Source organism: Pseudophryne corroboree, chromosome 1, assembly GCF_028390025.1.
Source record: "Pseudophryne corroboree isolate aPseCor3 chromosome 1, aPseCor3.hap2, whole genome shotgun sequence".
Taxonomy (NCBI): Eukaryota; Metazoa; Chordata; class Amphibia; order Anura; family Myobatrachidae; genus Pseudophryne; species Pseudophryne corroboree.
The window spans coordinates 615,877,097-615,904,992 of NC_086444.1; the positions used below are offsets into that span (position 1 = coordinate 615,877,097).

Here is a 27,896-nt window from a genome sequence, read left to right on the forward strand (position 1 = left end):
TTGCATTAGTAACCCTCCTCCCCCTCCATACGCCCAAGATGCTTCCTTGTTTTTTGCCGAGCCGAATAGGAATGAAAGAGAGAGATGAACAATGGAGAATTACATATAACATTATAACATAACGAGCAACTAGAAAGTTGAAACGACAACAGGTAACAATTACCTTAACATTCAAACAAGCAGGTGATAATACGTTTCAATAAACTGAACTTACCACAAGCCAGGTGAAACTGCTCTGGGCTGGCGTCCATTGTCCCCTATGGATTCAAAGAAAAGGATTTATCTGGTAAGTTCCAAAATCATATTTTCTTTTTCATCCACTAGGGGTCACTAGAGTACTCTTGGGATGAACTAAAGTTTTCCCTCTTGGGTGGGAGAGCTGGTTGGCACCTGTAACACTAGACGGCCACAGCTAGATGCGGATGCCGCAAAAGTATCAAACTTGTAAAAGCGCATAAATGTGTGCACTGACGACCATGTAGCTGCACAGCAAAGTTGCGCCGTTGAAGCCCCACGACCTGCTGCCCATGACGTTCCCACGGAACGCATGGAATGTGCTGAAATAGATGCAGGCGGTTGTATACTAGCATGTAAGTAAGCTTGACGAATGGCCAGCTTAATCCATCTAGCCAAGGTCTGTTTGGAAGCTGGCCAACCTACCTTGACTGCATCATAGAGAACAAACAATGCATCTGTTTTACGTACTGCTGATGTTCGGCCACATAAATCCGAAGCGCATGAACCACATCCAAATTAGCTGGAGTTCCTGAACCTTCTGAAAAAACAGGAACTACGATTGGTTGATGTGAAAAGACGATACTACCTTTGGTAGAAAAGCGGGATTCGTCTGAAGTTCCGCTCTGTTATCATAATACACCAGATACGGTGCTTTGCATGACAACGCACCCAATTCAGAAACACGCCTTGCCAAAGCTAAGGCTAGTAGAAAAACGGTATACCAAGTAAGAAACCTAAAATCCACTTGTTGTAAGGGTTAAAAAATTAAAGACTGCAAAAAATCTAAGACTAGATTCAAGTCCTATGGAGCTGTAAGTGGTATAAACGGAGTTTGAACTCTAAGGACACCTTGCAGAAAATTTTGAACTGTTGGCAAAAAAGCCAAACGCTGCTGAAAGAAAACCAGATACCTGAACCTTTAGTGTCGCTAAACGTAGTTTTCCATCTAACCCAGTCTGTAAAAATAGCAACAGACAGGATAACTTGAAAGAAGATGTCAGAAACTTCAGAGATTCAAACCATCCAATATAAGCTCGCCAAATCCTGGGATAATGAGCTGCTGTAACTGGCTTCCTAGCACGTAACATGGTTGGTATAACAGACTCTGGAATGCCCTCTCATCTTAAGAGAGCCGTTTCAATAGCCACCCTGTCAAACGCAGCCGCTCTAAATCGGGGTAAAGAAACGGACCCTGTTGCAGAAGGTCTGAACGTAGCGGAAGCAGCCACGGATTGCCTGAGTAGACCGCAGAGATCCGAGAACCAAGCTCTTCGAGGCCAATGAGGCGCCACTAGCATGACGGTCGTGGACCTTTGATCCGCTTTAGCAACCGAGGAAGCAGCAGAAATGGTGGAAATAGATACACAAGGCTGCAGGGCCACGCTATCGTGACAGCATCCACAGCCACTGCCCTTGGTTCTCTTGTTCTGGACACATACTTTGGTGTCTGATGATTTTGGCGAGATGCCATTAGATCCACCTGTGGGTAACCCCACCACTGGACTAACATCTGGATTTAAAACCCATTCTCCTGGATAAAAATCCTGACGGCTGAGATAATCTGCTTCCCCGTTGTCCACTCCTGGAATGAACACTGCAGATAATATCACTTGGTGATGCTCGACCCAATTCAGGATTCAAGCAACTTCTTCCATGGTCATACAACTTCGAGTCCCTCCTTGTTTGTGGATGTATGCAACTGCAATCGCATTGTCTGACTGAACCTGAACAGTCTGAGACTGGAGTATATGAACTGTCTGTTGAAGAGCGTTGAAAATTGCTCTGAGTTCCAGGACATTTATTGACAGTAATCTTTCTCGATCTGTCCACAGACCCTGAAACTGACAATGCAGGACCACTGCTCCTCAACCTCTGAGACTTGCATCCATCGTCAGAATTATCCAATTCCAGACTCCGAACCTTTTTCCCGCTGTGAGATTTCTTATATGGAGCCACCAGAGCAGCGAAACTCTGGTCCTTGGAGACAAACGCATCATTTGATGAATCTAAAGATGAGAGCCTGACCACTGTGCAAGATCTAGCTAAAAAGGACGCAAGTGAAATCTTCCGAACTGGAGTGCTTCGACGTCACTATCTTTTGTCAAAGTCAGAAAAATATCTCTATGCACACTACCATATTTGCACCTCACACAGGTCCGTGCTGCGCATGCGTACGCTCTCCCGTACGTGCGCATACTCACAGTCGCGGGCACCCGCAGGCGCACGGTATGCGTATTTACGGTAGAGTTTATGTGATCGTAGCGTGCGACTCAATCATTACATATTTTCACTATATAATGTATTTTTGAGATCATGGTCCCTTTGATAGATTCTGAAAGTTTGGTTAATATAGAATGTTCATGAACAGAGGAATCCCTCCTTGTTTGATACGAAGGGTCAGACAGGAGTAATACAGTGGTGTTTAGTATCCATCGGAAGAATATTTAATTAGAAATATTCCGGTGTTGGTTTGGAGCAGATCAATCGCTCGTGCGAATAGTTATGGACATAAGAAGTTTATGAACATTTACTTTATTTGCACTTTATTACCCATGCGGCGGGAAACCCAGTTTCCCTCCCACCTGAGCTGTTGGAAATAGTCACAGCCCACCTGTATGAATCAACCTATGACCTTTTGTTATAATGCGAAGCCGAATTCCTGTGTCCAATGAACAATGAGATTGTAGGGACCATTGAATTGCATTGTGTGTGGGGCATAAATAGAAAGGCCGATCACATCCAGCTCTCACTCTTCAACGGTTATCATTGCTGAAAATCGGGAGCTGGATGTCCAGAGGCGCATGCGATCGTTTCCTTTGTGCGTAAGTTTTTCTCCGTAATCATACTGTTTCTCTCTTGTTATTATGGGCCATATCTTTCTCTCTCTTCTCTTTCTCTCATTTTCTCTTAAGCTTAATTGTATTGTATTTACTGTATAGTTACCTGGTTAGTTAGTCTATGTTATATTGTAGTGTATGATTTGTATTTGTATTAATTCTTTTGCAAGTATATCATTCAAAATATATATATATTAGGCGTTGGACCCTAAGCCTAGGTATCTGTGTATTTCTTATAGAGTTAAGTATTCTCAGAGCGTCGGTGACGCTCAAACTGCTTTTAAGCTAGTAAGGTTATACTGTGTTGCATTTACACCATATCACTACACAAAGGGTTTACTGCATAATACACTGTTTATGGTTTAGATATAAAGGTTTTACATTGTGAGCGTATGCGCCGCTGGTGATCTCTTCGTGGTCTCGAGCGGTCGCATCGCTGTAGCGAATCATTACGGTATTCGGCAGCCAATAGCGTGCCTGCCAGTGATCTCTTGGCCGTGAGCGAACGTAACGCTTGAGCGTCTCGACCACGGCTAAGCGATTGTTACGCAACGTGCGTACCCTTACGGTACTTCATACGTAGTTAGCGTACAGTGTTCTTAGACCTCATAAAGGGTATTATATACGATAAATATTTAGCTTTATCAATTGCGGGCTCGTCCTGTCCTTCACATATCTACACTAGGTAATTTCAGCAGACATTATCCAGCAGCAAAGGGCGGGAGATCATATTCCTCGTAGTGCTGTTTGGATAAGCGTCTGCTTCTCTTAGTAAAGGGTGCTGAAGGAATCCGGGAACCGGAGGTAAGAACAAAACAATAGTGTCTTTTTAAAACTGTTTATTTTTCTGTCTTGCGTACACACGCACGCACACATATATATCTGCATTTCCTTTTCATTGGTGTATTTTCGTATGTCACTCTCCTGTTTGCCAGTTCTATAGTTGATAAACGTGCTTAGAGAGATTTGTCACTATTTCATAGTTTAAGAGTAAAGGTAATATAGTTAAAGTATAGACAAACACACAGCTGTGCCTGAGAGACAAGGCGAAGTCAGTGTGGTGCGCGGTAGATGATAAAGGATCATCTACATTGATAAACGTATAAATTGTGTTACGGTGGATCTTTGCTTTGCGTACACGTGTCTCTAACAAAAGATTGCGTACGCAATCCAAGGGCCGACGCACGCAGCGTATATTACGCAACGGAGCGTACGGGTACGCCCACGTAACTCAAATCACAAGTTTTTTTTTCTCTCCTCTCAACGCGATAAGTAGCGCCACGCGGTAAATAACGCCAGGCGATAAATCGCGCAAATCTATTTTTTTTTAAATTCGAAATTTAAATTAATAGATCCTTCTCCTAATTTGTAACACATCTGGTCTAAAGAGACATTTCTGCGCAGAAATAGAAATAGAAACAAAAGTGTATATGCGGTGAATGAGTGTTTGTTTTTACAATTTTAAAGGTTGAACCACAAGAAAAGTCGAGTTCTCGTGAGGTACATGCGTGTAAGTGACGTACATGGTGGCTAGGGAGGCATCCCTGGTTAAAACATACAATTTGAGCATTAGAGTGTAGCAGACCAGGAGGTCATACTGTAACAGACCAGGAGGTCATAGCAGACCGGCAGGTTCAGGTACAGCAGACAAGGAAGTCCGCTATACAGTCCACAGGCACAACACCAAGAAAGGGTTGGTGCAACACCCATATAGGCCATACAAGCTCTTGCTGAAGGAATTCGCAGCCGCAATTTTCGATTCCACTGGTCGCTCCGTACATAAGATTAGTTGCTTATGTGCTGAACGATTGTACCGCACGTAATTGTGTACATTAGTAAACCTGACCGGTACTATTTGTGTACGAAGGTCATAAACGCTATTTGTACATTCTAACGTGATTTGTGTAATTTTTTTTATTTTAAGGGAAGTTCGCTGCTCACTCAGGAACTATCCAGCAACCAATAGTTACTGGAAAGAGTAAGTGTTCTTCGGATCACCCTCACAGGTTCCAGTAAATAGAAGTTCAGGTCGCAGGGGCCCTAGGTCGAGTACGCCAGCACCATATCGGTGTGATCAGGTCGTATTGGTCGGCGTGGGCGAGTGAGTGGGGTACTCGGTAAACCGCCACCGTCAGCCTATTTTGGACATTTGGTTTGCGTAAGGGTTGGCTGGATAAAGCAACACTTTCGAACTATGGGGGCCACTTGTTCAGGTAGGGGGCGATCAACCTCGGTTCGGGTTGATTCAGTGAACCGACCAATTGGGTCGGCAAGGTATGTAATGTGTGAGAAATACGGAAGTCACACAGAAGCTTTATGTGATGAATGGGAGAGAATGACAGTACATGACGGGGAGAAATTCCCAAGAGTAGGTAGCTTCAGCACAGAAGTGTTAACGAATTTAAGGAGAAGGATATGTCTCATTAAATCAGCAAAGAGACGAATCAAGCATTATGATTATTTGCAGTTGTGGCAACAGGAGGGTGACATACAGAGAGGATTGGCTCAGGCGGCGGGATCTGGCTCAATCAGAAAACTGATAGCCACGGCCCCACCGCCACCATATATATCGGGAGAGAAATTGGTTGCGGAGAATGACGCACTAAGGTGTAACACACAAACACTTAGCAACTGTGTAAATGTTAAAGATAATGTTAACCAATTAACCAATGCAAGTATTAACCCGTGCAAGTTGTACCGTTTTGAACTTTCCTCAGGAGTGTGATCAAGAAGACGAATCGGCAACAATTTCAGCGCTCTCTCTAGCAGCCACCATAGCAGAGACCACAGTAGGCACAGCTCCACCCACGAGATTAGTAACAAGGGCCCCTAGCGGAGGGATAGGTGAGGTCGTATCTACAGGTAAGTACGGCACCATACACTATGCTGAAGCCATTTCACCACAGGCTGTAGAACCCACACAGAGTGATGTTGTTAGAGTTAATCCTGTTAGGGTAATAGCTGTTCCAAATGGGAAAACAGACACATCAGGAGTCACCCCTGTGAGGAACATTGCCATGTATAGCCCATTTTCCAGAATGGAATTAAGGACCATAGTGTCTGAATTCCCTGACCCTAGAAAAGACTTAGTTGCCAGTCAAAAATACATCAGAGACTTAGGTAACACTGTAGAGCCCAACAATAAAGACTGGCAGATATTGCTGAGAGCATGTTTACCCTCCAATGTTGACGCAACTCAATTTTTAGCTGATTGCGGATTAGATCAGGATGTACCTCTTACAGATGTGTACAACAAAGATAATGTAAAAAGAATAAGCTTACAGTTAAAAGAGTATTTCCCAGCGGTAGTCAGATGGAACAAGATATTCTCCATTAAACAGAAGGAGTCAGAGACAGCTGCAGAGTATTTTCACAGAGCATTATCAGAAATGGCAAAATACACAGGCATAGAGGACATTAAAACAAACATAAACCATCGAGAAGTAGCAGTATCGGTACTGATGGATGGTTTAAAAGAATCATTAAAGACTAGGGTACAGACCACACAACCATGTTGGCGAGGTCTGTCTGTGGCTACTTTGAGAGAGGCTGCTATTGATCACGATAGGAACATCACCAGACACAGGGAACAACAAAGTGATAAGTTAATGGCAGTAAGTATACAGGCCCTGACCACAAAACAGCCTGTGTTAACATCACCAAACCATGTGGGTAAGTCAAATGTGGTAACATGTTATTTTTGTCACAAACAGGGACACTTTGCACGAGACTGTAGATCGAGAAATGTACAAAAATCTTATCAACCCCCTAGACAACGACACGACATTGGGAGCAGGGTCCGCAGAAACGGAGTTATGAGCCACATGCAGGGGAAACAAAAAGATACCCCCCAAACAGAGATTGGCAAACCTCTGGTAGTTCCCAGCTAACTCCCTCACAAGTAGTTGCTGCCAGCGGGATTCAGGGAGGTCACCATACCCAATAGGGGTGTGGCCATACCTGTAATCTGCAGCCAGTAAAATTGATTGCAAGCCTTGGAAGTGAACCAGAAATTGCAATCAATGTAGCTGGTAAATCATTAAACTTTCTTGTAGACACAGGGGCGGCCAAATCAGTGATAAATTCAACAGTGGGCATGAGAACCACTGGTAAGACAATTCCAGCCATAGGGGTAACGGGAGTAGTCCAGCACTACCCTGTTAGCAAACCAGCCGAGATTACAGTAGGGCCTTTACATACCAAGCATTCCTTTTTGCTGGCTGCATCGGCACCGACTAATCTCCTGGGAAGAGACTTACTGTGTAAAATGGGGTGCGTCATTTATTGTACTCCTGAAGGTGTATTCTTGGACATACCTGAGAATCACGCTCAGGAAGTGCGAGACATGTTAGACTCCCCGTCAAAATTAATGTCACATACCATTATGACAAATAGGACTCCCTCCCAAGTAGAAGAAATGACATCTCAGATACCAGAGTCACTTTGGACTAAAGATGGACAGGACACTGGATTAATGGCAAACGTAGCTCCGGTAGTTGTACAAGTAAAAGATGGTAGGATAGCTCCAAAAATCCCACAGTACCCTCTGAAGCCAGAGGTGGAGTTAGGAGTGTATCCCGTAATAGAACGCTTGCTACAACAGGGCATTCTGGTAAGAACGTCCAGCACTGCCAATAGTCCCATCTTCCCTGTTAAAAAGAGTGGGGGGAGGGGTTACCGGCTAGTGCAGGATCTAAGGGGGATTAACAAAATAGTTGAGAGTCAGTTCCCCGTAGTGCCAAATCCAGCTGTCATCCTAATGCAAATCCCTCCCACTGCGAAATTTTTCACTGTTATTGACCTCTGCTCCGCTTTCTTTTCGGTACCTCTGCACCCTGACAGTCAATATTTGTTTGCATTTACATACAGAGGAGTCCAATACACATGGACTCGATTACCACAAGGATTCATAGATAGCCCAAGTATATTTTCTCAGGCTTTGCATGATTGTTTACAGTCTTTCCAACCAGTGAGTGGATCAGTATTAATACAGTACGTGGATGATCTACTACTGTGTTCTGATTCATTGGAAGCATCCCTGAAGGATACGAAACAGCTCCTGTTTCATCTTTCAGACACAGGACACAAGGTTTCCAAAGACAAGTTGCAATTATGCCAAACTAAGGTAAAATATTTGGGACACTGTTTAACACAAGGACTGAGACACCTGACCGCTGATAGAATTCAAGCAATTAGAGACATGACTCTGCCACAAACCCAGCAACAGATCAGAACATTTTTAGGAATGTGTGGGTATTGCCGTAATTGGATCCCAGGGTTTTCCATTTTAGCGTTACCTTTGCAGGAGATGGTCTCCTCAAACAAACCTGATCGGATTTCGCATACAGACGAGTCTGAGGCAGCATTTGAGAGACTTAAACAGTGCCTAACGCAGGCACCAGCATTAGGTATGCCGGACTATGGGAAACCCTTTGAACTATACGGAACAGAAAGTGCTGGTTGCGCGGCAGGCGTACTAACCCAAAAGCACGGTGATGCCAGCAGGCCAGTAGCATATTACAGCGCTCAGCTAGACACGGTAGCGCGATCCCTCCCCACATGCTTGCGAAGCGTTGCTGCGATAGCATTGCTAGTAACGAAAAGCGAAGACGTCGTGCTAGGTCACAACCTCACAATTCATACACCACATGCAGTGTCAGCCTTGTTAAATTCTGCCCAAACCAGGCACGTCTCATCAGCGCGGTTTACAAGATGGGAATTGGCACTAATGGCCCCCGTAAACATCACCATAAGGAGATGCAGTGCATTAAATCCTGCAACATATCTCCCAGGTGTGCCTGGACAGGCACAAAGGGTGGAGGATGAGAGTACTGGGGAAGGAGGATTTAATACAAAGGAAGACACTCATGATTGTATGGAATATTTGACCCAAAATTTTACCACAAGGCCTGACATCAGTGACAACCCACTGGAAGATGTAGAACTTACGTTCTACACGGACGGTAGTTGTCATAGACAGTCAGACTCGGGAGACTTGTGTACTGGATACGCAGTCGTAGATGACCAAGGCACCATAGAAGCGGAACCGCTAGGCCCACCTCACTCAGCCCAGGTTGCTGAACTGGTCGCCCTAACCAGAGCATGTGAATTGGCTAAGGGCAAATCAGCCAATATCTACACCGATTCTAGATAGCATTCGGGGTAGTCCATGATTTCGGAGCCCTATGGCGCCTCAGAAATTTCATGACGGCAGCTGGTACACCTGTAGCGCATGCAGCTCACATAAAAAGGCTTCTAACAGCGATACAGGAACCCGACAGAGTGGCTGTTATCAAATGTAAAGCACATACATATAGCCAAGACCCAGTATCGCTTGGTAACAGCCGAGCAGACGAAGCAGCTAAGTTAGCAGCTGCTACCCCCAGACAGACAGACACCACACAACTGATGGTAATTAATACCATCAACACACAGAAGTTGTGTGAGATGCAAAATTTGTGTTCCACACAGGAAAAGGCAGTCTGGAGGGCAAAGGGATATGGCCAGGAGTCCTCAGGACTCTGGACGGATGGACAAGGTAAACCGGTGGCCCCCAGAGCATATCTTCCATGTTTGGCTGAAGCAGCTCACGGGCTGACTCATCTAGGCAAGGAAGGGATGTGCAAGTTGGTAAGAGCATATTGGTGCGCCCCAGGATTCTCCTCTCATGCGAGTAAAAGAGCCATGTCATGCCTTACCTGTTTGAGAAAGAATATTGGAAAGGCAATACCTACAGAACCATCCCATATCCCACCTGCCGGCGGCCCTTTCCAGGTAATACAGATTGACTTCATTCAATTACCCCCTTGTCGAAATTTGAAATATGTACTTGTTTGTATAGATGTTTTCTCAAATTGGGTCGAAGCATTTCCGGCGGCCACAAATACCGCTATGTTTACTGCTAAGAAAATTGTGCAGGAATTTGTATGTAGATATGGTATCCCTAGAATTATCGAAAGTGATAGGGGTACCCATTTTACAGGTGATGTCTTTCAAGGAATGTGTAAATTGATGGGAATTGATAGCAAGCTGCACACTCCATACCGTCCACAGGCGAGTGCGAAAGTGGAAAGAGTGAACAGCACTATTAAAAATAAACTGAGTAAAGTGATGGCAGAGACAGGATTGACATGGCCAGAAGCTTTACCCATTGTACTGTACAGCATCAGAACCACTCCCAGGTCCCCTCTTAATCTGTCTCCCTTTGAAATCTTGTTTGGTCGACAACCGCATGTCATGATTAACCCTCAGGATGATTTGAAGAGTAACAATGAAGTGACTGTAAAATACTTGATTAACATGCGTAAACAGTTAAGGAATCAAAATGATAATCTGAAGTTAGTGATTCCTGATTTACCAGATAGTAATTGTCATGACATTGAACCTGGGGATTATGTAATGATACGGAATTTTCTACGCTCAGGTTGCCTTATTGACAGATGGGAAGGACCATAGCAGGTCTTATTGACTAGCACTACAGCATTGAAGGTTGCTGAGAGAGAGACTTGGGTTCATTCGTCCCACTGTAAAAAGGTTGCTGATCCAGAGAGGTCCCGTGATAAGGAACAGACGGTAGAGGTTGTATCACTGGAGTGTCTGTTCCAGGAAGATTGAGGCGACACCTGAGCATTGAAAATCACAAGACCAAAAGCAGTTGTCGATCCCCTGTTCCCTTTTATTGTTTTTCTCCAACTTCCCATCCCCTCTCCCCCAAATTATTTTTTTCCCCCTTCTCATTCTTCTCCGTTTCCTCCTACAAGATGGACTTGCCCCAAGAGACTGTGATCCGGATTTTCCTGTTGACCATGATGTTGACCAGAGCAGTCTGTTCCGGCGAGAGTACCATGGAGTTCGAGAGAGGTTCTGGAATGGGTTCTGATGATAAAGATGGAGGCGTAGTTTTCCAAGAACAACTTAACCAACAAGTAAAGGCGAGTATCAGAAAACGATCCGATAGCATTGACCATAGAAGGAATTGTGAAGGATTGTTAGCTGAAGAAAACTGTATCTGTCGGCTCTGTAACAATGTCATTGAGGATGGGTGCATAAAGAAATGCCAATCCAGTTTTAATATCCATATGGACCGACATCCATTGAGTGACTATCACTCTTTAGTGGGTAGTGTGTTAAATAAAACAGATTGTTGGGTATGCTCTCAAGTACCTCAAGGTCATAGCAAATCAGGGCTAGTACCATTTCCTTTAACGTTAGGGGAGGTACTTGAGTTAAGTGGTGGGAGACCGGTGGACAGGAGGTTTAATATCTCCAGCCCTCCTAGTTTGAAGCTCCACCAATACCATGTGGATAGGTCCCTATTATGTTTTAACATCTCCAATCCCCGAAAGCCGGGAAATTGGGAAGTGTCATGGAGTAATCAAACCATGACCTTTTCACACAGAGCAGATAGAATGCCTACAGATACAGAGCTTGTACGCCACATAGCCAGTAGAGGAAAATCTTTCCGGTATAGGTATACCTTAGGAAATAGGATTACGAGAGTTGGAGAGGTATCACCAGGATACTGTGCACATATCGTACAACCTGATACGTGTACTAAGCAGATGGAAGAATTAGGGTTAGGAGATTTCACATGGAAGGTGTGTAATTGGTTATGTCCTACTCCGTCCCATATGTTCTCCCCGATGATGCATATTTCATATGCGGGAGAAAGGCGTACAAGTGGCTTGCCCCAAACTCTGAAGGATTGTGTTATATTGGAAAAGTACTGCCTGAAGTAATGACTGTATCACATGACAAAATGAAAGACATACACCGTGGTGCCCAAGCTCCTTATACTCACACCCATTACGAGCACGTTGTTAAAAGGCACCTGATAGAGAAGACAGAGCATCCGGCCTCTGATCTGATAAGTGAATCCACCGGGATTCAATTCTTAATCGCGTTAGATTTCACCCGCACCGCTAGAGGAGTGCTGAATTATAAATACATATCGGCGCTCGCAAATTTGTTAGATAATATCACTGAAATGTATGATGACACATTTAGGTATACTGGAAGGGAACTTCAGGCTTACAAAACAGAACTAGTCCAGCATAGAATGGTTCTTAATTACCTCACAGCAGTAACAGGCGGATATTGTGTCACACTGGCAACACAATACGGCGTGAAATGTTGCACATATATTACGAATAGCACCGAGGATCCGGTCGAGGTCATAGACCAAAAGATGGACGATATTCTCCAATTGAAGTGGGAATTTCGCAAGAGACACAATCTCACTCTTGCTGCTGTAGGTAATGAGCTGACTGGTTGGGTGTCATGGTTGAACCCGCGAAATTGGTTTTCTGGTTTAGGAGAATGGGCTCAAGGAGTCATAATGGATGTTGGGAAGTTTCTCCTATGTATCTTAGGTGTTGTCATATCGATTGGATTGATATTTAGATACGGCCAGGCTTTAATGAAGTGCAAACATCGTACAAGGGTAATGAGTTTAAGGAGTGAGGAAACTGTAATTCCAATGGACTTGATTTATGACCCAAATGTAGAAACAATGATGTGATGAAAATGCGATTTCTACGGTCCGTTTCTTTCACCTGTTTTTCCGTTTCCTCCAAGGTAAAAAGACCCACTTGGACGAGGAATTTGATGAGCCGATATACAGACAACAGGTGGATTAAAGAAGAAGTTTTGACAACCTGAAACACAGATTTTGATGAACTATGCCATGGATCCCCAGTTTCCCTAGAAATTTTAAAATTACGCTAGCCCAACACTTTTGTAAATCTATGGACATTGACAGCTTTGCTCGCACCTTATGAGCAAAAGCACAAAGAAGACTGCATTCAACAGACACCAAACAAGACCTCAATCGACGAATGTACATTTACCTGACATAGAATACCACCGCATTTACCGTAATTATGTCTTTTCTTCATTTCTACAACCCTCAGGTAATGACACACATAGTCGATAGGGAATACAGGCACAGATATCAGCAATCACATATCTCCCCCATTCATGTATCATCAACTAAAATGTGCTCCCCCATTTTGTTACAACCAAAGCCGAAAAGAGCTCGGTAAAGTTTGACAGCCCATCCACAGACCCGTACCACGGGATAAGAAGGAATTCAAATGTATACTTCGCAATACCTCGAAGCTAGATTTAAAACACGTACGGCACGATGATACATGACCCCCAAGCACGGATTCATACACACATGCTTCTGCTATCTCACTAGGTCATACCCTTTTCCTACCATCTCCTCTCCTCCCTTACCCAACCATGTAAATGTATTAACCCCTAGCATATATTTTTCTCTTTTTGAAACGTTTTCAGGAAGTGGCAGTTATTGTTGACTGCCAAAGGGTGGACTGTCAAAGTCAGAAAAATATCTCTATGCACACTACCATATTTGCACCTCACACAGGTCCGTGCTGCACATGCGTACGCTCTCCCGTACGTGCGCATACTCACAGTCGCGGGCACCCGCAGGCGCACGGTATGCGTATTTACGGTAGAGTTTATGTGATCGTAGCGTGCGACTCAATCATTACATATTTTCACTATATAATGTATTTTTGAGATCATGGTCCCTTTGATAGATTCTGAAAGTTTGGTTAATATAGAATGTTCATGAACAGAGGAATCCCTCCTTGTTTGATACGAAGGGTCAGACAGGAGTAATACAGTGGTGTTTAGTATCCATCGGAAGAATATTTAATTAGAAATATTCCGGTGTTGGTTTGGAGCAGATCAATCGCTCGTGCGAATAGTTATGGACATAAGAAGTTTATGAACATTTACTTTATTTGCACTTTATTACCCATGCGGCGGGAAACCCAGTTTCCCTCCCACCTGAGCTGTTGGAAATAGTCACAGCCCACCTGTATGAATCAACCTATGACCTTTTGTTATAATGCGAAGCCGAATTCCTGTGTCCAATGAACAATGAGATTGTAGGGACCATTGAATTGCATTGTGTGTGGGGCATAAATAGAAAGGCCGATCACATCCAGCTCTCACTCTTCAACGGTTATCATTGCTGAAAATCGGGAGCTGGATGTCCAGAGGCGCATGCGATCGTTTCCTTTGTGCGTAAGTTTTTCTCCGTAATCATACTGTTTCTCTCTTGTTATTATGGGCCATATCTTTCTCTCTCTTCTCTTTCTCTCATTTTCTCTTAAGCTTAATTGTATTGTATTTACTGTATAGTTACCTGGTTAGTTAGTCTATGTTATATTGTAGTGTATGATTTGTATTTGTATTAATTCTTTTGCAAGTATATCATTCAAAATATATATATATTAGGCGTTGGACCCTAAGCCTAGGTATCTGTGTATTTCTTATAGAGTTAAGTATTCTCAGAGCGTCGGTGACGCTCAAACTGCTTTTAAGCTAGTAAGGTTATACTGTGTTGCATTTACACCATATCACTACACAAAGGGTTTACTGCATAATACACTGTTTATGGTTTAGATATAAAGGTTTTACATTGTGAGCGTATGCGCCGCTGGTGATCTCTTCGTGGTCTCGAGCGGTCGCATCGCTGTAGCGAATCATTACGGTATTCGGCAGCCAAAAGCGTGCCTGCCAGTGATCTCTTGGCCGTGAGCGAACGTAACGCTTGAGCGTCTCGACCACGGCTAAGCGATTGTTACGCAACGTGCGTACCCTTACGGTACTTCATACGTAGTTAGCGTACAGTGTTCTTAGACCTCATAAAGGGTATTATATACGATAAATATTTAGCTTTATCACTTTCCTAACAGTCAAATGCACAAGTGCACGAGACTGTCCGTGGTTAAAGCACTAACTGTACGAGATGACGAATACTTTGTTTTCACCTGTGGAAGGTAAATTTGTTGATCTACCGTATCCAGAATCATTTCCAGAAACTGAATTCGTTGAGACGGAACAAGGATTGATTTTTTGAAGGGGACAATTCAACCGTGCCGAACTAGGACCCTGTACGTTCGTAAGGCATTTTGAAGCAGTATTTGTTGAGACAAAGCCTTGATGTGTAGGTCGTCTAAGTATGGAACTATTATCACTCCCATAGATCTGAGATGAGCAATAATCACAGACATCACTTTTGTGAATACCCGAGGCGCTGATGAGAGGACAAACAGTAGTGCTTGAAATTGATAATGGTTTTGTGGTACTGCAAACCTTAAGTACGTCTGATGCAGTGGCCAAATTGGAATGTGTAAGTACATATCCTTGAGATCCAGCGAAATCATGAATTCCTGTGGTTCTAACCCTGCAATCACTCACCACGACTCCATCTTGAATCTGTAGTAAGTGACGTACTGATTGAGCCCCTTTAGATTCAATATTGGTCTGACCGAGCCATCCGCCTTTGGTACTACAAAAAGATTGGAATAAAAACCTTGTTGGTGTACTGGAACCTGAATCAAAACTACTGAATTTACGAGACTGAATAGCTGTCTGCAGAACTGCCTTTTTGTCTCGACACAGGCAGACCTGTCGTGAAAAAACGCATTGGTGGTAGATAATTGATAATTATTTTGTAACCCTTGCACACTAAATTGTGGATCCACCCATCTGTGGATGTCTGAAACTCCGCCAAGTGAAATGTTTGAAGGCGTGCTACCACAACTGAAGATCCGAGATGGGCTGGAATCCCGTCATGCCACTGGTTTGTCAGATGGCTTTGTTTCTTGATGACGGTTAACGGCTCGTTGAAAACCACGTCCTCTACCACGTCTACTCTGTGCAGTTGTTCCTCGAGCATGGCCTCGAAAGGACTGAGGTCTAAAAGATCTGATTGCTGGTCCAGCGTACTTCCTGTCAGGAACTGGTGCAGGCAATGGTAGGAAGACAGATGGGCTTCAGGGCCAGAACAATAGAGCGAAGAGTTTCCATACGGAATTTGGAAACCATCACAAAGTTGTTCAAAGACTTGAGGTTGAGGATGGGCCGCGAGGACTCATTCGGTTTCGGAACTAGGAACAACGTTGAATAGTATCCCCTGCCTCTCTGAGCCAGAGGCACCGGCAATATCCAGGAGGGACTGTACCACCAAATGAAGAGTTTGTGCTTTTACCGGATCCGAAGGGATGTTTGTTGAGCAAAACTGGCGAGGGGGACGTTTCTTGAAAGATGGCGTGTCCGTGAGTGACGACTTCCTTTACCCAGGTGTCTGAAGTGGTGTGTAACCATACCTGAGCAAACTGCAGAAGTCGGTCCCCCAGGGGGAGGCCTGCCCCGTCATGCAGCAAGCTTGTCTAATTTGGAAGCAGGCTGACGGGCAGCCCAGGAACGTTTAGGTTTGGGCTTAGTGGATTTGGAAGTGCAAGCCTGTTTCGGGTACGCCTGACCCTTTGCTTTCCTTGGAGGTCGAAAGGAACGAAAGGAAGTACTTTTAGCCTTCGGAGCCGAAGGATTAGTACTAGGCAGACAGACAGTCTTAGTGGATGCTAAGTCAGCAACAATCTTGTTGAGATCTTCCCCAAAAAGGATGTTTCCCTTAAAGGGGATCACCTCCAAGGTCTTTTTAGAGTCCAGATCTACAGAGCAGGACCGCAACCAGAGAATCCGGCGAGCCAGAATGGATGTAGTAGACTCTTTGGCCGCCAGGACACCGGCATCAGATGCCGCCTCCTGAATATAATGAGAGGCTGTAATATATGAAAGACACTGTCTAGCATTATCAGGAAAATCAGACGGTAGCTCTGCTTCAACTTCCTGAACCCAGGCTTCAATAGCTTTTGCAGCCCAAGAAGCCGCAATAGTGGGTCTATGCACAGCTAGAGTGTAAGCAGACTTCAAGCAACCCTCCACACGCTTATCAGTCGGTTCCTTCAGAGAGAAGACGGTAGTGACAGGCAGAGCAGATGACAACACCAGACGCGCGACCTGCGACTCCACCGGAGGTGGTGTTTCCCAATTTTTACTTAGCTCTGCAGCGAGGGGATAACGAGCTAGCATCTTCTTAGGGAGAATTTCTTACCTGGATACTCCCAGGATTCCTGACGTATGTCAGAATGGGGTAAAACTAATTTAGTAACCTTCTGACGTTTGAACTTATCAGGTTTCTTAGAGGTATCTGGAGGTTCTGCGTCATCATCAATTTGAAGAATCAGCCTGATACCCTCCAAGAGGTCAGGAACATCCACCTGTGTAATAGATTCCCCATCAGAAGCATCTGCATCAGTGTCTGAGGGATCAGTATATACGCTGTCTTCATCGGATGAATTATCAGAAACATGTGTGGATTGTGAGGAAGTGATGACCCGCTTAGAAGACCCCTTGGTCCTCGGCGGGCGAGGGTTAGGTTTTTGTTTAGCTAAAGACTGATTTAATTGCTGTAACTGAGTGGACAAATTATCTGCCCATGGCGGATTTACTGCAGGGACAATATGTGGCTGTAATGGCACAGGAAGTCCCACAGGGGGCGCAAGTTTAGTTACTAGCATAGTCAGTAAATTAGAAAAGGCAGCCCAAGGTGGGTCTTGTTGTGCCCCCGGTGCTGCAGACTGACTGAGGGGAATAGAACCCCCGGTACCTGAACCCTCAGCTGCAATGTTTTCCTCTGAGCCAATCCGTGGTGTCAGCACTGCAAGGTACAGGATCAGCCATGGATCTACCCACCCTGTTTAGCAGACATTATTTGGAAGCGTAACCTTAGGGCATAATACAATATAAGCAGCAAAATTCCTGACAAAAAACCCCATCTATAGTGTGACTGCAAAGCAGAGCACAAACACAGTGTCCACGCCAGCGTGCGCGGTCCGTCTCCAGAGACCGCGCCGAATCGCGGTTTCAGCAGGTCCCGCCTGGGGGACTTTTACCTCCTCCCGAAGATGCGGCCACGCAATCCAGGAGAGCAGCGGCGGGTGTGTACCTGAAGTAACCGGAGCCCTCCACTGTAAGTACCCGGCAACCAGGGTGCGGGAGTATACAGCGCCGCTAGGGGAGGTGAGGGAGCCGCAGCACGATTTGTCAGACTGACATATAGCACTTTTAAGTGCCTGTGCTGCGGCCCTTGAAGTCTTCTTTTCTTCAAAAAGCTCTTTTCAGGGCTGCCTAGTGCTGCCCCCCGTCAGCAGCCTGTACTGCAGGCACCAACTTACAAACTGAGCTCCAGTGCCTGGAGGCGGGGATATAGAGGAGGCGGCGCTATACATCCTGGGAAGAGTCAAAGCTTTCAGCCTGTTGGTGACTTGTATCAAGATCCAACTCTACACTCCCGATGTAATTCCCTGTGGAATCACAGTGTACCCCGCTGCAAAAAAAAAGGTTTAAAGTCAAGTCTGGAGCTGAGTCCAGAACGTGCCTTTACCTGGTAGACACGAAAAACACTGAGGCATCTTGGGAGTATGGAGGGGGAGGAGGGTTACGAATTTAAGTGTGCCTATCCCTGCTAACGCCCCGTCCATATCCCAAGAGTACTCCAGTGACCCCTACTGGATGAAAAAGAAATCTCCAGTTTTGACACATCTGTCCAAAGGCAATCTCCCAGAAGCACTGTGGCTTATCAATATGCATTTTATCAAATTGCAGTCTGACTTTGTTTTTTGTTTCAAAAGTGAAAACCTCCTGGGTCTATTTCCATGGAGCCCACTGTGTCTAACAGTGTCGGATAGTGCGATCATACCTTGACCTCGCAGTTAAGCTTGTATTTCATTGGTAGTTTTTCCTTGGCTCTTTTCTACCATACTTACTAACCTCCTGTTTTACCTGGAGTTGATTTGTCCAGGGAAGTTGGCAACTGTCTCCTGGACTTTAATATTAAACTTCTTAAATTTATCTGCTACTGTAGTCACAGAACTTCTTGGGAGATTGTCTTATAGCCTTTACCTTTAACATACTTGTCTATAATTTTCTTTCTGATCTCCTCAGACAACTCTTTCCCTCGCTTTCTCTGTCCCATGTTCAATGTGGTGCACACAATAATACCATTTAAATAGGTTGAATGACTGATTAGAAGATTAAAGACACATGATGCTAATTCAAGAAAGTAATTACAGATGTGTCCTCATACATCTAGCCACAATGCGCACAAAGTGCGAGATTCTGTCGCATACATACATGTCGCATATCATATTAATCAGCCCTGCCTCCTGGTGCATCCAAGCCACATCGCATAACAATTAAGATGCATTTTCAGCAAAAAAAAAACCCCAAAGCTAGCAGAGTCTCAAGGGACCTGGTGCGCAGAGAGGGGCTGTTTGGTGAGACTGCAGCATCGATGTATGAGGACACCTATGTAGTTTAAAATATCACTATAATACAAATATGTATTATCTATCTAAAGGGTACTAACAAACCCATCCATACCATTTAAGAATAATCTTTGCAGAATATGCCAGCTCTTCAATTTCTTTGCTTTACCCTATTCCATGTCCAAAAGCCAGAATGTATGTACAACTTGTGGCCCAGTCAGTTATTGTTCACCTACATTATAGCTCAACCCTGATTGGCATCTGAACATTCCTTTTCCCAGTTTTTCCAAATGCCTAATGGGCCTTATAAGATGTATGGGCACTTTCAGTACATAAGCTACTTTTTAAGCACAGAGGTGGAGAAACCTTCTCAATTGGAGATATTGCTCATAGCAAACAATCAAATTCAAGTTATCAAATTATAGAAAATAACAGAGAAATGACAGCTAGAATATGATTGGTAACTATGGGACAAATTTCCATTTATTCTATTTAGAAGGTTTGTGTATGCTGCGGATTGTATGGACCTCAGGAAATATACAGGTACAGTAGCATGGGCGCAAAGAATTTCTCACCAGCGAGCTGGAGGATCAAACTGCAAGTTTGACAGTGGTTCATCAAGTGGAAGGAGGATGTGTACATCCCCCAAGGAGGAGATGTTCTGTTTGTACTCCAGGATAAACTCTGTGGAGGTGGTACTGCATTTCCAGGACGATGACAGATGCAAGGGAGCAACATCAATGCCAGGCTTAAAGACCTTAGGGGAAGAAGAATTCGTGTGAGAATGTACACTACAAGTCCATGATATACAATAACAAAAAAGAGGTATACAGGAATTTTAGTGTAAATAGTAAGGGTTAACACACAGTAGTTCACCAACGATGAACAAATCTTGCCATTAAACACAGTCAACAGTGAATGAATTTTGCACCTGGTACTTGAGTAGAACGACATTGTAGTAAGGAGCCGGATGCTGTTCTGCCAGGTTCTGCAAGTGACAAGTCAGCCGTGGCATGTTTAGCCAAAAATCTTTGCAGCTGGGGTCACTCTGAGATAAGTCACTGTGGAAAGGGACAGTGCGATCACAGCAGCAGCAATAACAGTTAAGATGATTCATTCTGATTAACATGTCAAAAACAGAATTAAAGTAGAGACATCTTAAATACCTTCCTCAGTTTACCTGAAAAGGAGGTCACAATTAGGAATGAAATGTTCAACATCAGAAGTGTGGACCAGCCGAAAGCTTAGCACAGGTGGTGGGGTAGATCCGCCAAACACACGAAGTATGCCTCCGGGAAAGGACATTGTGAGTTCTCCTGAGACACGCACTCCTGACCTGGAGACAAGAAAAATAAAGGTTATTGTTACAATAAAGACATAAGATCCAGATCTTTAAAGCTATTTTTATTGTAATTATTTTGAGCAATAGAGTAGGAACTGCAGTATAGTGGGGTCCCTTGCCGGAGGCAGCAGGCTTAAATGTATTGATGAATACATTAACTAAAACTCCACTGTATATTATTAATAGTTAATTTAGTTAGTGCAGATCTCCAGTGATTATATATATATATATATATATATATATATATATATATATATATATATATATATATATAAAGTTGGTGGGTGGACCGGCACTCCCTCAGTAATACGTTAGTGTGCCCAGGTGCCCTCTGGTAGAGAGAGGTAAAGCAATAGGCAACGAAGCAAACAGCGGCACTCAGGGTCTTATACAAAATTCAAGTGTATTGAAATCACTCCATGAAATCCAACGTTTCGGAACACGCAAGTCCCGTTGTCAAATGTTGCATCAACGTTTCAGGCTCTCTTTATTGGCGCCTTTTGTCCCGACAAAAGGCGCCGATAAAGAGCGCCTGAAACATTGATGCAACATCAGCTGTCTGCTGCTTACGTAATTTGAAAAATCCTGAGTGCCACCCATTTTCTGCTGTGTATAATATATATATATATATATATATATATATATATATATATATATATATATATATATACACACACACATACACACACACCTACACACACATATATATGCGTATACATACACACAAACACACACACACAGATAGACAAAGATCTAGAGCTAGAGATTTTTTTTTCTTTCTGCTTGCCACCAAACTCACCCCTCTAGCTCCCCTTCATCAAACACAGCATGTACATATTCTGTGAATGCAGCAGCCACAGGAAGAGACTCCTGAGATCCCAGAATAACAGGACTGGGTCCACGAGATAATCCTGGGAGAAGGCAAAAGGCATTAAGTTATATATAGACTTTTGTAGAATAGAAAAGACTCAAAACAAAATAAAGGGGAAGAATAAAAAAAAAAAAAAAAAGTACAATAAACAAATGGGATAAAAACCAAGAGATATAGGTAAGAAGTTGGGTGGCTTTCTTAGGTGTGCTGAGGATGACTCATGATGTGTTCTGTGCATGCACAGGGACTAGCGCATGTGCAATAATTGTCAATGGAAATTGAAGTGCAAAAGGAGCACAACTGTGCATGTGCAAAAGACCAGAGCCACATGGCACACCACAGCAGCAATTACGTCCCTGGCGATAAGCAAATGTCCACTATTAACTAAAATTTGAGATTATTACCAATTCTAAAAAAAGGGGGAAAAAAGGAATAAATGGAGGAGTGGAGAGAGAAGAGACAACACGATAAACTACATATATTTAAAATTACAGAAAATATATTGTGAAATCAGTTTTCAAAAACCCTCACCCACAGAGAGGCCAGCATGTAAGGATGGAGGAGAGAAGAAACCACGGTCACTGATAGTTGATGACGGGGGACCGGGACTTAGCAAGGACAGGTTTATAGAGGCTGCCTGGGAAACAATTTGTATATATAGTCAGCATAAAACTCCAGTTTGGCTACAAACAGTAATTCTATTAAAGATGTATACGGTTTTGTTCTCACCATGTTATTGCTTCTTTGTGCATGGAGTGCTATACATGTAGCTTGTGTACGAGCGCACAGATTGGCATGTTTCCCAGAAGAGGTGTCCCAAGAATCTGTGGTGTACAGGATTATAAAACACTTATGATACACAAGACACAATGAGCGGGACGTAATGAAGTCCGAGTTCAGCGTCCATGCGAGATGCCGGCCGAACTCTGACAAAAAAAACCCATGCCTTGTACATGATTGCCCCTTTAAATAAACATCCGACTTCAGCCGGGCTGCTGAACTCGGACTTCATTACATCCCGCCCTATACATCAAAATTTAACAAATATTTGTCAGATAGAGTTTATGTATAAAGCCATAGTTGAAGAAAAAAAATTGTCATCAGATCATATTTGGTTTTAACACAAGCCCAGTAAATAAGAAAAGTACGCCATGAATAGCTAAAAAACAAAAACAAAAATGCCATACAAAGAGATCATCCTTGGAAGACCACAATCTCTATTCTACAGCTCTATTGAAGGACACTGTATCTGGAAGACTAGCCATGTGGATAAGATCAACACAACTTCAAATATCCCGGAGTTAAAAAAAAAAAAGCTTAAAAAGGGGCTTTAAAATGCCAGATGCTCTATATACAGATGTGTCCACATACACCTTTCCTAAAATCAAGGACTCTGACTTAGCCACACCTTGTGGTGGTTTTTCGTAAAAAAATATGCTACTTTAATCTGCTACTTGATACAAAATACTTCTGATAAAAAAAATAAAATTTTTTTATAAAAATGTGAATCCATTTCTAAATGGTTTAGAAAAATGTTATGTGTATAAAACTAAGAGGGTCTTCAGTCAGCTCTGGTAATCTCAGAGCTATTGAATTCGCCCCCATGCCTATTCAATTAAGGCCTGTTTTCACCTGTTTTTAAGGTATTTTCGCCAATGCCTTTTCACTTTTATTTTTAGTGAAAAGGAATTGGCGAAAAATGCAACAAAATCAGGGAAAAGGGGACATGTTTTCACCAGCACAGGGGAAAAAAAAAAAAACTTTGTGTTTCACTCCTGCTGAATTTTTCGCCTAGGCGACAAAACGGCCCTGCTAATGAATAGGGCAAATCCATATTCGCCCTAAAAGTAACGAAAAGTCCAGTTTTTTCACCTAGGAGAAAAAAAAGAGAGCCAAATGAATACACCCCAACACCCCAGTTAATTTTGGAGGTTATATATTAAACATAATGGAGAAAAAGCTTGCATGTTTTGTAAAAATGTGCCGTTTAGACATCTATGGCTGCCCACATTATAATGGAAGTAAAATAATAAGGAAAGGGAATTAATATTTTAGATTTACAACAAAATAACAATGTTACTGAGCAGAAATTAAATGTATCCTCATGCAGCTTGCGTTGTTGCACCATATAGCACATGGTGTGACTGAGACACTCCTGAATTTTGTATCTTATTACATTTGCCTAATGTGTCTAAGGTACTTACAATTAGTATATTTGTCACAAAGGAATTGGCATATAGTGGAAGATTAACTATAATGATGCGTGGTGCAATGCATGGCGAAAGTCACTTGTATCAGATCCTCTATCTTTTGTTTTTTTACCAGATTAGCTAATGAATCACACATAGAAGTTATATGAAAAGCCAGTGTCCATATACAGGGTACTTTTGTCACATTGGTGAGGTGAATAAGATGCATATTTTGTGACAAGGTCTCTGGTGGGACACAGTCACCTGCTTCAACTGCTAGTATGCCTGTGCTGCATACAATACATTGCTCTGATAAAGCAATTAAAAGGCATACAGGATTAGCTGAATTACATACCACAGTTGGGAGAGAAGAGTTCTGTAGTTCTTTCTATTGTACAGCTGGGAACTGGTGGACTTGGCACAATCACTTTTTGTTCCCAAGTATCATTTTTTTCTAGTGGAGGTTCTGTGGAATTTGATGTGTTCAGATCTACTGGCGAGTCACCAAAAGAGGAGGTCACTAACGCAGAATCCCCCGTTGAAGAGTCATCACGAGGGGTCCATGGCCTAGAGTCCGGAGAAGGGCCAGAAAATGGGTGGAAAGGGGAATCCAAACCAGAGTCCTCCACATTTTCGGGGGAAGAGGAAGAGAATGGAGAAGGGCTAGAGGTGAGAGTATATGTTCTGCAAACTAGGGAGAGAAAAAAAAAATAGGATTTTAATACCTACCGGTAAATCCTTTTCTCCTAGTCCGTAGAGGATGCTGGGGACTCCAAAAGGACCATGGGGTATAGACGGGATCCGCAGGAGCTTGGGCACACTAAAAAGACTGACTGGGTGTGAACTGGCTCCTCCCTCTATGCCCCTCCCCCAGACCTCAGTTATAGGAACTGTGCCCAGGAGAGTCAGACATTTCGAGGAAAGGATTTTTGTTAAACTAAGGGCAAGAAACATACCAGCCCACACCACAAACACACCGTACAACTGGAGTAGCATGAAACCAGATAACAGTATGAACTAACAACATCAACAAGCTGAACATAACTGATACACAACGCACGTGTAACCGAAAATAACCAGTATCAACCTAACTGCAAGGAACAGTCCGCACTGGGATGGGCGCCCAGCATCCTCTACGGACTAGGAGAAAAGGATTTACCGGTAGGTATTAAAATCCTATTTTCTCTTACGTCCTAGAGGATGCTGGGGACTCCAAAAAGACCATGGGGTCTATACCAAAGATCCAGAGCGGGCGGGAGAGAGTGCGGACGACTCTGCAGCACCGGCTGAGCAAACATGAGGTCCTCATCAGCCAGGGTATCAAACTTGTAGAACTTGGCAAAAATGTTTGAACCCGACCACGTAGCTGCTCAGCAAAGTTGAAGCGCCGAGACCCCTCGGGCAGCCGCCCAAGATGAGCCCACCTTCCTGGTAGAATGGGCCTTTACTGACTTCGGCAACGGTAGCCCAGCCGAAGAATGAGCTTGCTGAATCGTATTACAAATCCAGCGTGTAATAGTTTGCTTAGAAGCAGGATTTCCAATCTTGTTGGAAGCATACATTCCTAGTAAGAGCCGTTCTGGCGACATAAATTTTCAAAGCTCTTACAACATCAAGAGATTTTGGGACCACCACAGCATCCGTAGCCACAGGTACCACAATAGGTTGGTTAATGTGAAACGAAGAAACCACCTTCAGCAGAAATTGTTGCCGAGTCCGCAATTCCGCTATATCCGAATGGAAGATCAAATCGGGGCTCTTGTGAGACAAGGCCGCCAACTCAGACACTCGCCTGGCAGACGCCAGAGCCAAAAGCATGACCACTTTCCAAGTGAGAAACTTTAACTCAACCTTACGCAAAGGCTCAAACCAGTGAGACATAAGAAACTGCAACACCACTTCAAGATCCCACGGCGCCACGGGTGGCACAAAAGGAGAATGGATATGCAGCAATCCCTTCACGAAAGTCTGAACCTCAGGAAGGACGGCCAATTCCTTTTGAAAGAAAATAGATAAGGCTGAAATCTGCACTTTGATGGAACCCAATTTCAGGCCCGCATCCACGCCTGCCTGCAAAAAAAATGGAGGAAACGACCCAAGTGAAACTCCTCCGTAGGAGCTGCTTTGGATTCACACGACACATTTTCTCCAAATACGGTGATAATGTTTCGCCGTGACCTCCTTCCTAGCCTTAAGGAGAGTGGGAATGACTTCCCCGGGAATACCCTTCCGAGCTAATATCTGGCGTTTAACTCCCACGTCGTCAAACGCAGCCGCGGTAAGTCTGGAAACAGGCAGGGCCCCTGCAGTAACAGGTCCTCTTCTTAGAGGAAGCGGCCAGGGATCTTCCACTAGTAATTCCTGAAAATCCGGATACCAGGCCCTCCGTGGCCAATCTGGAGCGACGAGTATTGCCTGAACCCCTGTTCGTCTTACGATCCTCAGCACCTTTGGAATGAGAGGAAGTGGAGGGAAAACATACACGACTGAAACACCCAAGGAGTTACCAGGGCGTCCACCACACAGGCTTGGGGGTCCCTTGACCTGGAACAATACTTCGGAAGTTTCTTGTTGAGGCGAGACGCCATCATGTCTATCAGAGGAGTTCCCCAATGCCTTGTCACTTCTGCAAATACTTCTTGATGAAGAGCCCACTCTCCTGGATGGAGATCGTGTCTGCTGAGAAAGTCTGCTTCCCAGTTGTCCACACCAAGGAAGGAAGGAAGGAAGACCGCTGACAGAGTGCTCACGTGCTGTTCCGCCCAGCGGAGAATTCTTGTGGCGTCCGCCATTGCCGCCCTGCTCCTTGTTCCGCCTTGGCAGTTTACGTACGCCACCGCTGTGATGTTGTCCGACTGGATCAGGACAGGAAGACCCTGAAGAAAACTCTTCGCTTGCCGGAGGCCATTGTAAATGGCTCTTAACTCGAGAACATTTATGTGGAGAGAAGATTCCTGGCTTGACCATTTTCCCTGGAAACTTCTTCCCTGCGCCGCAGCCTCGGAGACTTGCATCCGTGGTCAGCAAGACCCAGTCCTGGATTCCGAAACGGCATCCCTCTAAAAGGTGAGAGCCTTGCAGCCACCACAGGAGAGAGATCTTGGCCCTGGAAGATAAGAGTTATTTTCCGGTGCATGTGTAGGTGAGACCCGGACCATTTGTCCAGCAGGTCCCACTGAAACACCCTGGCATGAAATCTGCCAAACGGAATGGCCTCGTAAGCCGTCACCATCTTCCCTAGCACTCGAGTGCATTGATGAATCGACACTCGTCGGTCTCAAAAGCTCCTTGACCATGGTCTGTATTTCTAGAGCTTTATCCTCCGGAAGAAACACTCTCTGAAGCTTCGTGTCTAGGATCATGCCCAGGAAGGTCAGCCGAGTTGTCGGAATTAACTGAGACTCTGGCAAATTTAAAGTCCAACCGTGATGTTGCAGAGTTCCACATTCTGTAACAATTGTTCCTGTGACCTCGCCTTTATCAGGAGATCGTCCAAGTACGGGATAATTGTGACCCCTCGCTTGAGAAGGAGTACCATCATTTCTGCCATAACCTTGGTGAAAACCCTCGGGGCCGTGGAAAGCCCAAACGGCAACGTCTGAAATTGGTAATGACAATCCTGCACCGCAAATCTCAGGAAGGCCTGATGCGGAGGATAAATCGGGACGTGTAAGTAGGCATCCTTTATGTCGACTGACGCCATAAAATCCCCCCCTTCTAGGCTGGAGATCACAGCTCGAAAAGATTCCATCTTGAACTTGAAGGTTTTCAAGTATGGATTGAGGGATTTTAGGTTCAGAATCGGTCTGACCGAACCGTCCGGCTTCGGTACGACAAAGAGGCTCGAATAGAACCTTTCCCCCCGTTGGGATGGGGGAACGGGAACAATGACCCTCTGTTGACACAACTTTTGTATCGCAGCATTTACTACTTCTCTTTCTGGAAGAGAAACTGGCAAGGCCGATATGAAAAAGCGGCGGGGGGGGGGGGGGGGGGGGGGGGAGGGGGGCATCTCCTGAAACTCCAGCTTGTACCCTTGGGACACTATGTCTAAGACCCAAGGATCCAGGGCTGATTGAAACCAGACCTGACTGAATATTCGGAGACGGCCCCCCACCGGCACGGACTCCCGCAGGGGAGCCCCAGCGTCATGCGGTGGACTTGGTAGAGGCGGGGGAGGACTTTTGTTCCTGGGTGCCTGATCCTGCAGGCGACTTCTTTCCCCTTCCTCTACCCTTTGAAGCGAGGAAGGGCGAGCCCTTACCTAGT

General features: G+C 44.4%; 1 protein-coding gene across 7 annotated transcripts in view; it reads right to left on the reverse strand.

The window, feature by feature from the left end:
• The window catches only part of FCHO1 (FCH and mu domain containing endocytic adaptor 1), a 325,680-nt gene that overhangs the window by 61,170 nt on the left and 236,614 nt on the right, over window positions 1-27,896 (reverse strand). For all 7 annotated transcript variants that reach the window (XM_063914421.1, XM_063914420.1, XM_063914422.1 and 4 more), the window contains 7 exons: window positions 23,983-24,318; window positions 22,168-22,262; window positions 21,970-22,075; window positions 21,367-21,478; window positions 20,406-20,561; window positions 20,157-20,286; window positions 19,801-19,982 (listed from right to left, as the gene is read on the reverse strand). In XM_063914421.1, coding sequence (XP_063770491.1) covers window positions 19,801-19,982; window positions 20,157-20,286; window positions 20,406-20,561; window positions 21,367-21,478; window positions 21,970-22,075; window positions 22,168-22,262; window positions 23,983-24,318 — 1,117 coding nt within the window. The remainder of the gene's footprint in view (window positions 1-19,800; window positions 19,983-20,156; window positions 20,287-20,405; window positions 20,562-21,366; window positions 21,479-21,969; window positions 22,076-22,167; window positions 22,263-23,982; window positions 24,319-27,896) is intronic.